The 14,279-nt window shown below is 36.1% G+C and overlaps 1 protein-coding gene across 1 annotated transcript in view; it reads left to right on the forward strand.

The window, feature by feature from the left end:
- LOC148940977 (uncharacterized) overlaps positions 1–14,279 on the forward strand; it is a 149,874-nt gene that overhangs the window by 65,863 nt on the left and 69,732 nt on the right. Inside the window, exon 2 of the mRNA XM_089105180.1 lies at positions 6,776–6,932. Within this exon, the coding sequence (XP_088961306.1) occupies positions 6,776–6,932 (157 nt within the window). The remainder of the gene's footprint in view (positions 1–6,775; positions 6,933–14,279) is intronic.

Consider the following 14,279-nt stretch of genomic DNA (forward strand, 5'->3'; position numbering starts at 1 on the left):
TTATTACGTTTAACCTTAAAAGTTTTTTTGTTTTTTCAGTGTCTTCTGTTTTGTCATGCTTCACCTTAGAAGTTTTCATTCGGGTGGTGAGCAATGAGTATCATTTAGTTGGTAGACCAAGTCATGAAATATTTAATTTATCTTAATGGATGTTCCACTAATGTTAAAGTTGACACAAAGTCACAACTAGATCCGTCCAATTTCATCTTGAGAAAAACACTTGCTGGATCAACCGATGCAATGTCAATCTCACGTCGGCAATACTTCATGTACGAAAACAACAGGTTATGACTTCTGTTGCTTTGGTGATTGAAAAAGTAAGAGCCTCTGGAAAAGATATCAAAACTGATCGTTATTCACACAATCAACAATCAACGCCATATTGCCACAGATTCAAGTACATACACCGATTCTTCACTTATCAATGGTGAAGTTCCTTCAAAACTTGCTTTGGCTAATGTAATAAGTGCCAGTGCCATAGGATCATGGACAAGTTCTCCACATGAATTTGAAATGTTTGGAGTTTCCTCTATTGTATGTAAAGTAAATGGAATTCGTATCTATAATTTATCTTTTGATAAATCCCATAGGACCCTATATGAACTGAAAATGCAATCCATGGATCGAGATTCAAAATTATTTGAGAATGGTATAACCAATACAATGTTCGCAAAAAGTCACGGCATCGTTATTTTGGATCAGTGTGGTATTCAAGATATGAGTATTGTCCGAACGGGCACTGTACGTTTAGAGTGTACCTTTGCCAAACCATGGACGGAGAGCGTAAAATTAATCTCACTCAATTAATTTGAAACCTATTGGGAAACTACCCCCGACGGTAGTGTTATATTAGACTTGGTACCATAGACACCAATCAAATAATGGATTTATTTAACTTGGATAAATACACGTACAAATAAAAATCCTATTGCATACCCTCGAATTTCCTTGAACATATTCATAGTGCTAACAATACCATCATCATTGTTAATAGTAGTCCATCGACTGTGCCGATGGGGCATTGTCTATTCATCTTTCAAACAGCAAAGAATATAGAATTGTTTGATCTTCTTGGTCTATCATGGGTATTCTACACACCACACATTAAACGCTTCAATGAAAGAATAGCGAAAATTATTTTTCAAAATCCGAAATGAGTACAAGATTTACAAATCAAAAGTTATGATTTTCATGCATTAGTATATTTTATTTTTGGGTGTTTTGACTATACTTACAGTAAATTTTTCAACATTTATGTAGACAATCGTAAATTGAATGACTTCATAGTAGAAAATATCCTGTCATACCTGTATAATATTGATTTCAGTGCCCTAAGAATAAAATGTTTTAATAATTTTAATAAATATGTTTATCAATAATATATATATATGTACTATAAAAAAGTCTTTTGTCTTCTTTGCTTAGATTTCTTCTTCATCTTCGTCATTTAGGTCGTCGTCTACAACGATTAGTGGTGGCAGATTATTGGGATTCAACTTGTATTGATCCTGGTGTAAAGTCAGGGTCACGTTTTAAAACAATATAATGTAACTTCATTTTAATTAAATCTCTTCGTGAAGTTAATGATACTATTAGTAACAAAATTTTTGTAAAATTAACATGTTTCTATCTATCTATTAGAAGTAATATCGCATACGATGCACTTATGAAGAATCACTTTCTGTAACATCCAAATAAAAATCAGTAGGTTTATAATCATAACTATCACTGCCGTCACAACAATTATGTAGAAACCATAGTCCCTTGATGTTTTTAGAATTGAAACGTGCTCCAATGTTCTTCTTCCCAAAACAATTTAAATCCTCGACGATACCAATCCCTTAGAAATAAACTGAAATTACGTTTAGGGTTTTTTTTCCAATCATGACAGGGTAAGTATTTTCTTATTGATCACACTTATCATAGTGACAATTGGAGCACAGGTATCTCTTAGTGTGAGAGTCTCAAAAATGTTCAAGACAGGAATTACGCTCCTTAACTTGTACTGCATATCCTCTATGCAATTTAGAAGGACTGCATAATATACAATTTTCATTCTAGACATCGACTGTAGTACAGTTCTCACCTGACGACTAGCTGCCCAATGTATATAAACATAGTGAATATGTATTGAACATTTTTCAATGTTGACTGCCTCACTGCCAAAACGAAACTGACTCACGATCAATAAAAGGAATGTCTTCTAGGAGTAGGGGTAGTCGAGTTATGTCACAAAACTTATTTGACTTACTTCTTGTGGTCTTACAAAATGCCCGTCTTAAACGAATTTCTATTTAGTGGTTGAAAGCAAAACCAAAATTTCATTTTGTTTTGTTTCCATTAGTTCATCAATAAACTGAGTAAGTGCATTTTGACCACAACGTAAAAGCCTCATACAATAGTCCAAAGATGGAGAATCATTTTCCATGGTAATTTCAAGCATTTTTTCAGAGAATATTTTCTTTTGTACAGTTAAGATCTGAAATTGATCATTTAGATTCAAACACTTTTTAAATGTTAAAAGGTTCCATAAGATTTTCTGTTTATCAAATCCATCCATTTTTGTTCTTGACGCTCCCACTACCGATTATAAACTAAACTAACATTTGCAAGTTTCTACTTTGTGCACACTCTCAATGTCTATTGGTCCTCCACTAGAGAGGTGTAAACGGTCAACTAAAATATCTAACCAAAAGCAAATCATTATAGTAACATTTTTATTGTCAGAAATGTAATAAAAGAATATATTTTCACTCTTTTCTAATGAGGTGAGTCAATTCATTTTAATCAATGTGCTTCATGATTGCATTCAAACCATGTTGTAGTCTCGATATATGCATTATATTCACTTTTTCAGCAAAATATAAATGTTTTTCCGACTTGACTTTACTTAATTAAATAACATATCTATCAAACATTACATCAAACAATTCTTGGTAACAAAGTGTAAGTAAGGAGCAACCCGGCTCAATATTAACTGAAACTCTAAAAAATGAAATTTTGATACCAATAGAATTATACAAAAGAATTATATTGTAATGGTGATTTCAAATAAATAAGTTTCAGCAAGTTTAGTCCAACTCATCAACAGTTACGTGCCTGAGAAAATTTGCTTGGTTTTTGAAAAATGGGGGAAACACACCCTAAACGTAAATAGAGCCTTAAAGAAAATCACATCATCAGCTTCAGTGGATCAGAGAACCCTACTGTAGAAGTTTCAAGTTCCTATCTGCAAAAATGTGGAATTTTGTATTTTTACCAGAAGAAAGGTCACGGATGAGTGTTTTTTGTTTGTTTTTCCCAATTTTCATGGGGAAGGGACATTGCTATGAAGGGGGTGCTGGATTTCCCAGCATTATTTAAAAAACAATCAGAAATTAAATATAAAAAACAATTTTTTCAACAGAAAGTAAGGAGCAACATCAAAACTTAAAACGAACAGGAATTATTACATATATGATTGGGTTCACCCCCTAGTCAATACCTCGCTCTTTAAGCCAAAGATTTTTTAGTAATTTCATCAGAGCTATTTATTCTAATTAACGACCTTTGTGATTAAGGGGTAATTTTTTTAAAATTGGAACAAAATTCGAACTTTAGCGTAAAGAGTGAGGTATTTACTAGAGGGCGAACCACCTAATATATGTGTTAAAAATATATAAATATAGAAGTTCGTAACGTAAGTTAATTCGTAAGTTACGTGTATTTATTACTAATAAAAACATCCGTAAATAATATTTAACAACTTTCGAGAAAGCTATTTAACCAAACAAAAGTTAAATTAATATGCAAAATTTGTTTAATTATTCATGTGCAGTGAGTCAAAATCAAAACCTGCGTTAATTCAAAAACTTTCAAAAATTAAATAAAAAAACAAGTTTTTTTAACTGAAAATAAGGAGCAACATTAAAATTTAAAACGAACAGAAATTATTACGTATATGAAAGAGGCTGTCCCTCCTAAACGCCTCGCTCTTTACGCTAAAGTTAGACTCTTTCTCACAACGCAATTTTTTAAAATAATAAAAAACTTTGCGTAAAGAGCGAGGTGTTAACGAGGGGACAGCCCCTTTTACACACGGAATAATTTCTGTTCGTTTTAAGTTTTAACGTTGTTCCTTACTTTCAGTTAAAAAAACTTTTTTTTTATTTAATCCTACTCAAATGTTAGTCGGCAATCCTTTCCAATTTCGACTGCCATATTGGGGGCTATTGTCTTCACATCTTCACTGTCGACTCCTTCAAGCTTCCATAGCGTAAAACCGCTCAATTTTAAAAATATTTGATTTTTTTCCAACTTCAAACAATGCAAACTAATTAAGTGTCAATGTGGAACTGAGATACTAAGTAACTCACCATCAATCTTTTATATCAATGATCATCTGATGGGTACTGTACGCCTGGCTGTTTGTATCCAAAGGTAATTTTCACTGAAGAATAAATGCATTTTCCAAGAATTCCTTATCAAAGCGGAATTAGGATAAGACCAGATGTGTGTACTTAAACAGCATACAATAATTTGGATAGTGTGTCTCTTATAACACTTGCTGGCTGTCATAGGAATGTTGAGATGTGTGTGTCTTAGGAATAATGGCTTTGAGCTGTCTTGGAAATGGTGGGGTAGGGCTGTCTTGGGAATGGTGGGATATGTGTGTCTTAGGAATAGTGGCTTAGGGCTGACTTGGAAATGGTGGGATATGTGTGTCTTAGTATTAGTGGCTTAGGGATGTCTTGGGAATTGCGAGATAAGGCTGCCATTGGACGTATTAATACAATACTACTCTCTTTTCTTCATGCCATCACAGTCAACTCCTTCAAGCTGCAAGAGTGTAAAGCCACTCATTGTTAAAATATTTGAATATTTTTTCAACTTTAAACAATGTAAACTAATCAATTGTCTATGGGGAACTGAGATATTAAGTAACTCACCATTAAACTTTTATACCAATGATCACGTGATGGGTACTCTGCGCCTAGTCACTTGTATCCAAAGACCCTTTCCACCGAAAAATAAAGGCACTTCCAAGAATTCCTTATCGTGCCGGAAATACGATAAGACCAAATGTGTGCGCTTGGAATGATGGGATATGTGTGCGCTTGTAATGATAGGTTTTTGCGGGAGTACTGGCTGCTTCGTCTGCATACACCTATACTACTCCTATTATGCTGGAATTTACTACCGGTCAAATGGCGGTGTATATCAAAAGAAATCATAGTGCAACACTTTCATTTAAAGTTGATTTGAAGTGACTACACTGTCATATTTTTATGTATATTTCAAAATTATGTTTGTTTTACCGACTTTTTAAAGAGCATAGAAAACCATGATTAGCCATCTAAGATCTCTAATTTAACGTCTTGACGTCAAAATATTTTTTTAATGCGTATTTATAGCTCTAATCAGGGACGTCCCGAGTGAGGGGTGGGGAGGGGCACGCCCCACCCCCCCCCCCAAATTTTTTGGCATTCGGTAAAATTTTGCAAAAAACGGGCGAAATTCAGAAAAATTCATTATATCTGCCGAAAATTCGGCATAAATCGGTAGCGATCCGGTAAAATTTTCGAAGATCACCCCCCCCCCCTAATAAATGAGCCTCGGGACGCCCCTGGGTCTAATATATCAAAATCTTATTTGATTTAATCATGAAGGGTAGCTACATTGGAGGTTCAGTGGGAATTTACACCAGTGGCAGATCCAGGGGAGGGGCAAGGGGGCGCGCGCTCCCTAACGTTTTCTAAAGTAGTGTAATTTACTTAGATAACGCAAGTTTGCGTTAATTAAAACTGGTCCTAACGCAAGTCTATCGGATCGACCTATTTTGCCCCCCTCCCCCTAAAAAAAATCCTGGATCTGCCTTTGATTTACACCCTAGAAGGTGATAAATCGATAGTTCAATTTTTCACAACATTCTGAAAATTGGATAAAAAAACAAATGGATTCAAGTATCAAATGTAATATATTTTTATAAGTGAGGTTGTTGGATACAATTTTCTGGGAAAATATTTTTTTTTAATAATTTTGCCTCATTGTGAAAAATTTGGAGGTTTTTCCAACCAAGGAAAATTTTATTTTTGTACCTTCAAATCCCAGCTATTTAAACCTTTGTGTTAGCAGATTGCACTTTACCTATCTTCCAGACCACCTATTGCTTAAAAACACAAATTTTTGGGTAGATCAAAATTAGTGTTAATGCAATAGGGAGATATGCATATGACAAGTGGTGTATTAATTGATGCGTCTATTTCTTTCTATCTGCACTAAAGGTGACAAACTGGGCAGGATTCATAAAAATTTAATTTGGTATAAAATAGTGAATGAAAGTCCCTTGGGGATTTTAATGTTTAAGACTTCTTTGGAGGTGGCAGTACTTAGATGTGTAACTTCTCAGCCAATGTTTATAAAGGGTAGATTTGTTTTAGGAATTGATTTTCGGATCTGTATATTTTTTAATCAATGGCTATGCTCCAAGAACGGTGAATTTTCGTTAGGTAAAATGCTAAACGATGAAATTTGATAGAACTAAAAATAAAACTTGATCCTAACAAAAATCCAAATTTCTTTGCGTTTTTAAGGCGAAATGAGCCAAGTCACGTGGAAACGAGTAACCAACACAGAACGGGAATCGTCCAATCCCAACATGGTGTGTGTAGTTTAGTCATGAATTTTCGCAATCGTTGGTGGACTTCGCCTATGAAGACGTGATTTATAATTTTGCTGTCTTAGACTACCTAAAACACATTTATGTCTTCAGCTATTTTAACACAATTTATTCTAGGTAGGAATTCAACCTGAGGATATGACCTATAGTCAGCTGAAACTTGAATTATATGGAGAAAGGGCTAAATTAGATCGCTATCTGAAGCATGTGGAAGGTCGGAGTCATAGCGCTCTTGTTTCAAGATTATTACAAGTTCAGAGGAAGTACACTCTAGGTAAGTTTTGTACGGATTTTACTGGACTAAAAACAGTAGTTCCTACCCTATCTCAAGCCATGCCCCAGCTAGGCATTGTTTAAATCCTGATACCCCCACCCCTTCCGTAATATTTAAATTTTGCTATTCAAAATTGTACGTGTATTCACCGGAAGGAAGCTTAAAAGGCCATAACTTGATATTTTTATTGAATCAATGCATATTTCAAGTTAATGAAAAATATTGACTATACAAAAAATGTTTAGTATAATGCATGAGGTTGTTGCAATACTATCACGTTTCTTTTTTGCTCTTTAAATACGTGTAAATGAGACGGCATTCACATTAAAACTGTTTTTTCATTTGTTCAAAATAAAGACTCTAAGGGCACATGTTTAATATAATGCATGACGCAGTGAGCCAAAGGGTGCTCGTCCTCCTCATGATCTACAAAAATAATGCCATGCCCCACCAGTTGGGCTTGCACCCCATGTTGGGAATCATAGAATAAGACTAGGCTAAGACTATGGATGTATCTATTATTTTTCTTGGGGGCAATAATTTTAGTCAAGGGTTAACGCAAATACTATTTTGTCCTAGCCCTGCTCATGAATAGGAGGTGCTATTCTATATTTATTGGGTATAGACCAGGGGTTGTCAACTCGCGGTTCACCTTGAACCTTTCTATTATACTCATCTGAATTGAACAAAATACAATGTCCAACGTATTAACTTACTTATTTAGACTTGGTCTTCCCAAGCCGGCTGGCACATTAGGTGACAACGGAGCCTCTCCTTGGCGACCTCTCTTGTGCTTTTGATCAAAGTTCTTTGAGCGACGATCTCAAAAGTGCAGCATTCTTCTCAAGGCATTTTCCGAGTGTTGTCTTCTGTCGCCTACGTCTTCTGATGCAAGAAGGAACCCAACACCACACATCGTGCGGTAGGTGGCCCTCACCCATCCGCACCATGTGACCCCAATATTGCCATCGATTAGTCACAATTCTATCGATCAAGAGCGGCTGCTTTGTCTTTTCGCGTATAGAGGCATCAGTTAGCTTGTCAGTCCACTGGATATCAAGGATACGCCGAAGACAGATGTTCTCAAAACCATGGATTCGCTTTTCCAGCTGCTTAGTCAACGCCCAAGATTCACAGCCATACATTAGTACAGAGAAGACATTACTACTGAAATGCCGGAGCTTGAGCTGTAGGGAATATGCTGGATTTTTCCATACATGTCTTAGTTTATCGAAGGCGTTTCCTTCGCATGCAATCCGTGTGGTAATTTCCCACTCAAGGGTACCATCATATTTAATGACTCTACCGAGGTACTTGAACTCTTCAACATCCTCTAGCACATCAGATCTGATTTTAAGCGGTGGGGCAGGTAGGGTATTGACGCTATTTCGCATGACTTTTGTTTTCTGTGTACTGATTGACAGACCAACTCACCCGGTCATACTGGAGAGTACAGCAATATTATTTTTTAGCTCTTCTTTTAAATGAGATAGGAGGGTTGTATCATCAGCAAAATCGCCGTCACAGAATGTGTGGTTTAGGTTAAGCTGGATTCCACCTATGAAATTAAATTTTCTAAGTACGTAGTCGATGAGAATAGTAAACAACACTGGGGATACCTTGTGACTTAAATAACCTTGACCTTGAAATAACCTTGTGAAGAGGCTTGCCAATGACTTCAGCTCCATACCTCAAGAGTTCAGGCTGTAGGCCATCAACTTCTTCCGCTTTGCCATTCTCAAGCTTATGCAGTACTGTCATGACTTCAAGCAGGCTTAAAGGTTCTTCGCTTATGTCAAGTTGGAGGAGCGGTAGCTCAGCCGGAGGGGATACAGGGTTTGTAGGCGGTGGAAATTTTAGTACTTCATTAAAGTGTTCCTTCCATCTCTTATCAATGTCTTCTTTTTTTTATAGGAAGTTAGCCAGTCTTACTTTCAATCGCAGGTGCCGGCTTTCTGAAGTTGCCAGCTATTTCCTTTGTGATACGATAGACTGTCCGATTGTCACCCTTACTGGCAGCTGCTTCTGTGTCAGCCGCCTTTGTCTCAAGAAAGAGTCGTTTGTGAGCTCTGGTAGACCGCTTTACGGCCTTGTGGGCTTCCTTATATTTAGATTTAAAAAATCTTTGTAATCAACTATGGACTCACTCTCGCATGATTCCAACATGGTTTTGGCTTTTTTTCGGTCATTCATAAGTTTAAACGATTTGTCGCTGATCCACTGCTCACTTGCCTTTTTTGCATACCCGATGTTTTCTTCGACGGCACCCCACACACATTGTACATTGGACTCCCATCTCTTGTTTACTGTTGCAATTGTGTCTTCAGCTGAAAGAATTGCAAACATATTAGCAAGATTCACACAGTACGCTTGTCGAAGAGTCTTTTCCTTGAGCTTCCGCACGTCAAAGGACTTGACAGGGTTTTTACATTTCTTCACAGTCTTTAGCTTAAGTTTGAAACTGGCAATCACCACTTGGTGGTCAGAGTATGCATCTGCGCCACGGTAAGTTCGCAGATACTCCAGGGATCGTCTATGACGCTTTTTCTGCAATATGTGGTCAATTTGGCTTCTTCTAACACCATCAGGTGAAGTCCAAGTATATTTGTACACTTCACAATGGGGGAACCAAGATCCACCTACTATCAGGCTACGGCTGGCACACATATCAACCAGACGTACTGTATTATTATTAGCAACACGCTGGCCATGGCGGCCTAGCACATCAGGCGCAAAACTTTTATCACTACCAACTTTGGCATTAAAGTCACCACACACAACTAATGCATCGTGCTCAGGTACTGTTTTGTGTATGTCGTTCAAATTTCTATAGAAATTGTCCTTTGTGTCCCCACAAGAATCGTTTGTGAGGACATAGGCTGCAACGACGGTAAGTTTAGACTGGGAGCTTTCAAAACGAGCCTTAAGAATTCTTTCATTCATATGCACCTATCCAACATCGATTTCTCTGCTTGTTTACTGAAAACTAGGGCAACTCCGACTTCGCGTCTCTTCTCCTTACCTGAGAAAAAGACTTCATAGTTGTCAATATATATTGAATCAGAGCCAGTCAGCCTGGCTTCAGAAATGGCTGCTATTTAAAGGAATTGTATTAAAGGAAGTGTATTAAAAAATACATTATATTTGAAGTCATATCTTCAAAACTTAAGCATCAAAATTTTGAAAAAATAATGGATTTCACCATCAAAATCAAAAACAGATTTTTCTTACACTTACGACACAAAAGAGAATTTACAATCCTAAGAATCTGGCATAAAAACTTATTAGAGCTTTGGGTTTAACTTACACCTGCAAATGGTTTTTTTTTTTCAAACGAAATGGACCAAACTCAAAACAAGCTGACATATTAGAGACATTACCCTGCAACATCAATTACGGTGTGTAAATAATTAAATTGAAATCAATTTGAGAAACCTAACTGAAACAGTGGAGAAGCGAACACCACAAAATTAAAATAAATATTTCTTGATCTTTGTCATATTTAATTTATATTAATATGTTTCTTTTCCTAGTGTTACACATATTTACAACGTGTCTTTACAATGTGCGTTTATTATCATTATAATTCTACTAAATATGTTTACTTGCAAGTATAATAGGAAACTCAATAATAACAACTAATTATGCTTTAATTTTCTAGTCCAAAAAGTGGTTCTATAGAGGCCATAAATCTAATGCTAGGATATACAATTCTATATGTGGCCCGTAGAGCAATGGTGAATTTATGCACCCGTGATAGACAATAGATGGTACTGATAGGACGTTTTGATGTTTCTACCGACGTTTTACATTAAGATTTATTTATTTTGTTTTATACTCATGTTAAGATAAGATAAGATAAGATAAGTTTTATTCTTCATTAAATACACATATAATATTACATGTTATTAATCCCTCAAAGGCTCATTGGCCTGTACAAAGAGGGACGACATATGAATTACATACTCAGAGATAAAAAACAAAAGAAAATTTAAAATGATCACTTACTCACATATGAAGGAGAAGAAAAGAAAATATAGATAAACTGGAAACTATAGAAAAAATTAGAATAAATAAACCAAATTTATTAATTATATTAAATAGACTCACAAAAAAAAAAAAAAAAAAAAAAAAAAAAAAAAAAAAAAAAAAAAAAAATTATTATTACTATAAGCGAATCCCTATCATCGAAACAGAATTATTTGTATTGTCAGGTAAAACTAACATCATAATAGCTGTTACGATATTATTCATAACTCTTATCCAAAATATTAAAAAATCAAAACTTAAGCCATGTACAGCCCTTTTAGCTTGTATTTAAAACTATTTAAATTCCAATTCTAACAGCTCTGCTTATTTCTGAGGCTAGGTAGCAAAATTGACGTTTATGGGTTATTTCAGTCATAAGGCTTATAATTATTGGACTGTAATAAAATGGTGCGAAAGCAATAAAATTTAACCCGTCTTCATGAATGCTACTCCTTAGTGAACTATACAAGTTTCAGCAATAAATATTGATAGTCATACCTGAGGTCAGGGAGTAATAGCGCAGAGAAGACCACCATAAAACAAAACTAAACATTCAGGGGACATCAACTCCAAAAAAAAAAAAAAAAAAAAACAAAATAAAAAAAAAAAAAAAAAAAATTATAAAATTTTATTCGTAACTAAATGGTCCTTAAGAATCCTCTTGAAAGTGCCAAACGAGTGGCATTTCTGTACTGAAGAAGGCAGGGAGTTCCAAACCTGATGACAAGCGATGAGGGGATTGAAATCTGACCGCACAGTGGGAGTAGGATGAATGCAGACATTATGTGACGAACGAAGGTTATATGGAGCTGAATCAGAAATAAACTGAGGAGTTGTTTGAAGAGATTTTGGAAGATTGCCATGAAGCTTATTAAAAACAAAATAAGCACAAGAAAGATTTTATATAGAATTTATATTTATACGTGTTATTGGTGAAGAACAGTTGGTGTCAATAACCAGACGCCTTTTTTTGTAATACATGACAGAAAGCGACCGCAGTGTAGAAGGAAAGTAGACATCCATACTATGGGGCAATAGGAGACATATGACTGGACAAGGCAGAACAGAAAAAGTTTCAGAATAGATCCAGGAAAGGTGTGTTTGAGTTTTCGAATGACACCCAAACTCCGTGAAACCTTAACCCTAATCATGACTATATTGTATCTAAACGAATGGTTTTCATCAAGCAGGATACCAAGATACCAGACCAACTAATTCTTTGGTCTACACAAGGAGCCGTGTTACACCTGAAGCTGTGTCAGTTGAGGGAAAGCTACACCAATTCGAGAAAAAACAAGAAAATGTGACTTGGCAACATTCAAGGCCAAGCAATTCGCCTCAAACCATGTAACTACTCTCTCAAATATTGCCACCAGATTAGATCTGACATCACATTCCGTCCTCCCTAAAGTCCCAAAAGTGCTATCGTCAGCAAAAGCAACGAGGCAATCTTCATTAGAAGTAGCATTGGGAAACAAAGGAACATCCGGATGACAAAGATTGCAGCATACTAGAGGACTGGTGTTCTTGACTGCTGAAATAAGATCATTGACATAAATCAGAAATAAAACGGGGCCAAGAACAGATCCCTGGGGGACACCATATTCTACTTCAGAAGGTCTCTGGAAAAGCTGATCAATTGAAATAAGTCTACCAGAAAGATATGATTCAAACCAAGAGAAAACATTTGATATTATACCAATATGCGATAATTTCCAAAGAAGAATCTTATGAGTCAAAGAATCAAAAGCTTTACGAACATCCAAAAATAAAGCTGCCGGGATAAGACCAAAATCTATTGCCGAATGAATGAAATTCAAGAGATATGCACAAACATGCTCTGTAGAGTGATTCGCTCGGAATCCAAACTGGAAATCATGGAAAAATTTTTTGACATCCAGAAAACTAAGAAGCCTGGATAGCATAGCCTTCTCAAAAATTTTGCTGAAAACAGATAGAAGAGAAATTGGCCTATAATTAGCAGGATCACTCCGGAACCCACCTTTATACAGCACTATAACCTTAGCTCGCTTGAGTGATTCAGGGAAAATTCCATTCACGAAAGACAGATTGACAAGCTTATTCAATGGTGACAGAATAGCAGGAAGAACAGCACGGACAACCCTTGTAGGAAGTCTGTCTGGCCCTGAAGACGATGAACCTTTAAGTGCATTTACGATCCGAGCTACCTCGAACTCAGAAACAGGGTTCAAGACCATTGACTTTAAACATGGGGGTCCAAGATAGGCTCTGAAATCGTAACGAGGAGTTCTAGAGCTCACAGATGAAGCAGTCATTTTTCCTATATTACCAAAATAAGACGTAAGCTCTAGCTGAACATTTTCTTCTCCTTGGACAATTTTACCGTCAACTATCAGCGTTGTTGGAACTGAAGGCGGAGGGGAGTAGGTTTAAGTACAGAATTAATAATTTTCCATGTCTTCCCAACATCCTTTCCACATTCAGAAAATTTCCTGTGATAATACTGAGACTTGGCCTTCCGACACAGAGAATTAAATATATTCCTATAAGTCTTGAACCGCTGATGATGAGAAGCAGATGACGAAGCCTTGTATAGTTTCCACAGATAATTTTTCCTTTTCCAGCTTTTATGGAGACCTGGAGTCATCCACGGATTCAGCATTACTCTCCTTTTCGAGGTATGAGGCTTTGCATTCCGGTGGCAAACTTCTAGGATACCATCTTTTACTGAATCATAAAAGAAATCAAAAGAGCGGTTAAAATCAGATTCAGAATCCAAACTATCCCAAGGCTGATCAGTCAAACGAGATTTAAGTAGGCTGATCTCACTGACACCAAAACGGACAAATGGGAGATTAAATGGCAAAGCTTTACGCTGCGATCGATTAGCAGTCCTATATCGTGAAATAGCAGGGAAATGATCAGAAATATCACTAACCATCACCGAATTATCTAAGACATCTAGTGACGAAAAAATATTATCAATAAGTGATGCATGCATCTCAGTAGCTCGGGTTGGTATACAAACTGAAGGTAGAGTTTCCGCAGAAAGCATCATTGACAAAAAATCTGCAGCCGAAGCAGAATTTTGATCCAGCAGGTTAAGGTTGAAATCCCCCATAAGGATTAGCTCGCAAGGATGCTTTTGGACTAAGTCCAAAACCTCTTCCAGAATTTTCATAAATGAAGGAATAGATCCACAAGGGGATCTGTGAACTAAACTGACAACTAAATCCTTACAACCAGACTTAATCTCAATAAAAAGAGATTCAAAGATTCCTTCCTCATTTCTACTCAAATCACTTCGGAAATTATATACAAGATGATTGGCAATAT

Source organism: Artemia sp. Qi Xiang Cuo, chromosome 19 (genome assembly GCF_049724085.1).
Source record: "Artemia sp. Qi Xiang Cuo chromosome 19, ASM4972408v1, whole genome shotgun sequence".
Lineage (NCBI taxonomy): Eukaryota > Metazoa > Arthropoda > Branchiopoda > Anostraca > Artemiidae > Artemia > Artemia sp. Qi Xiang Cuo.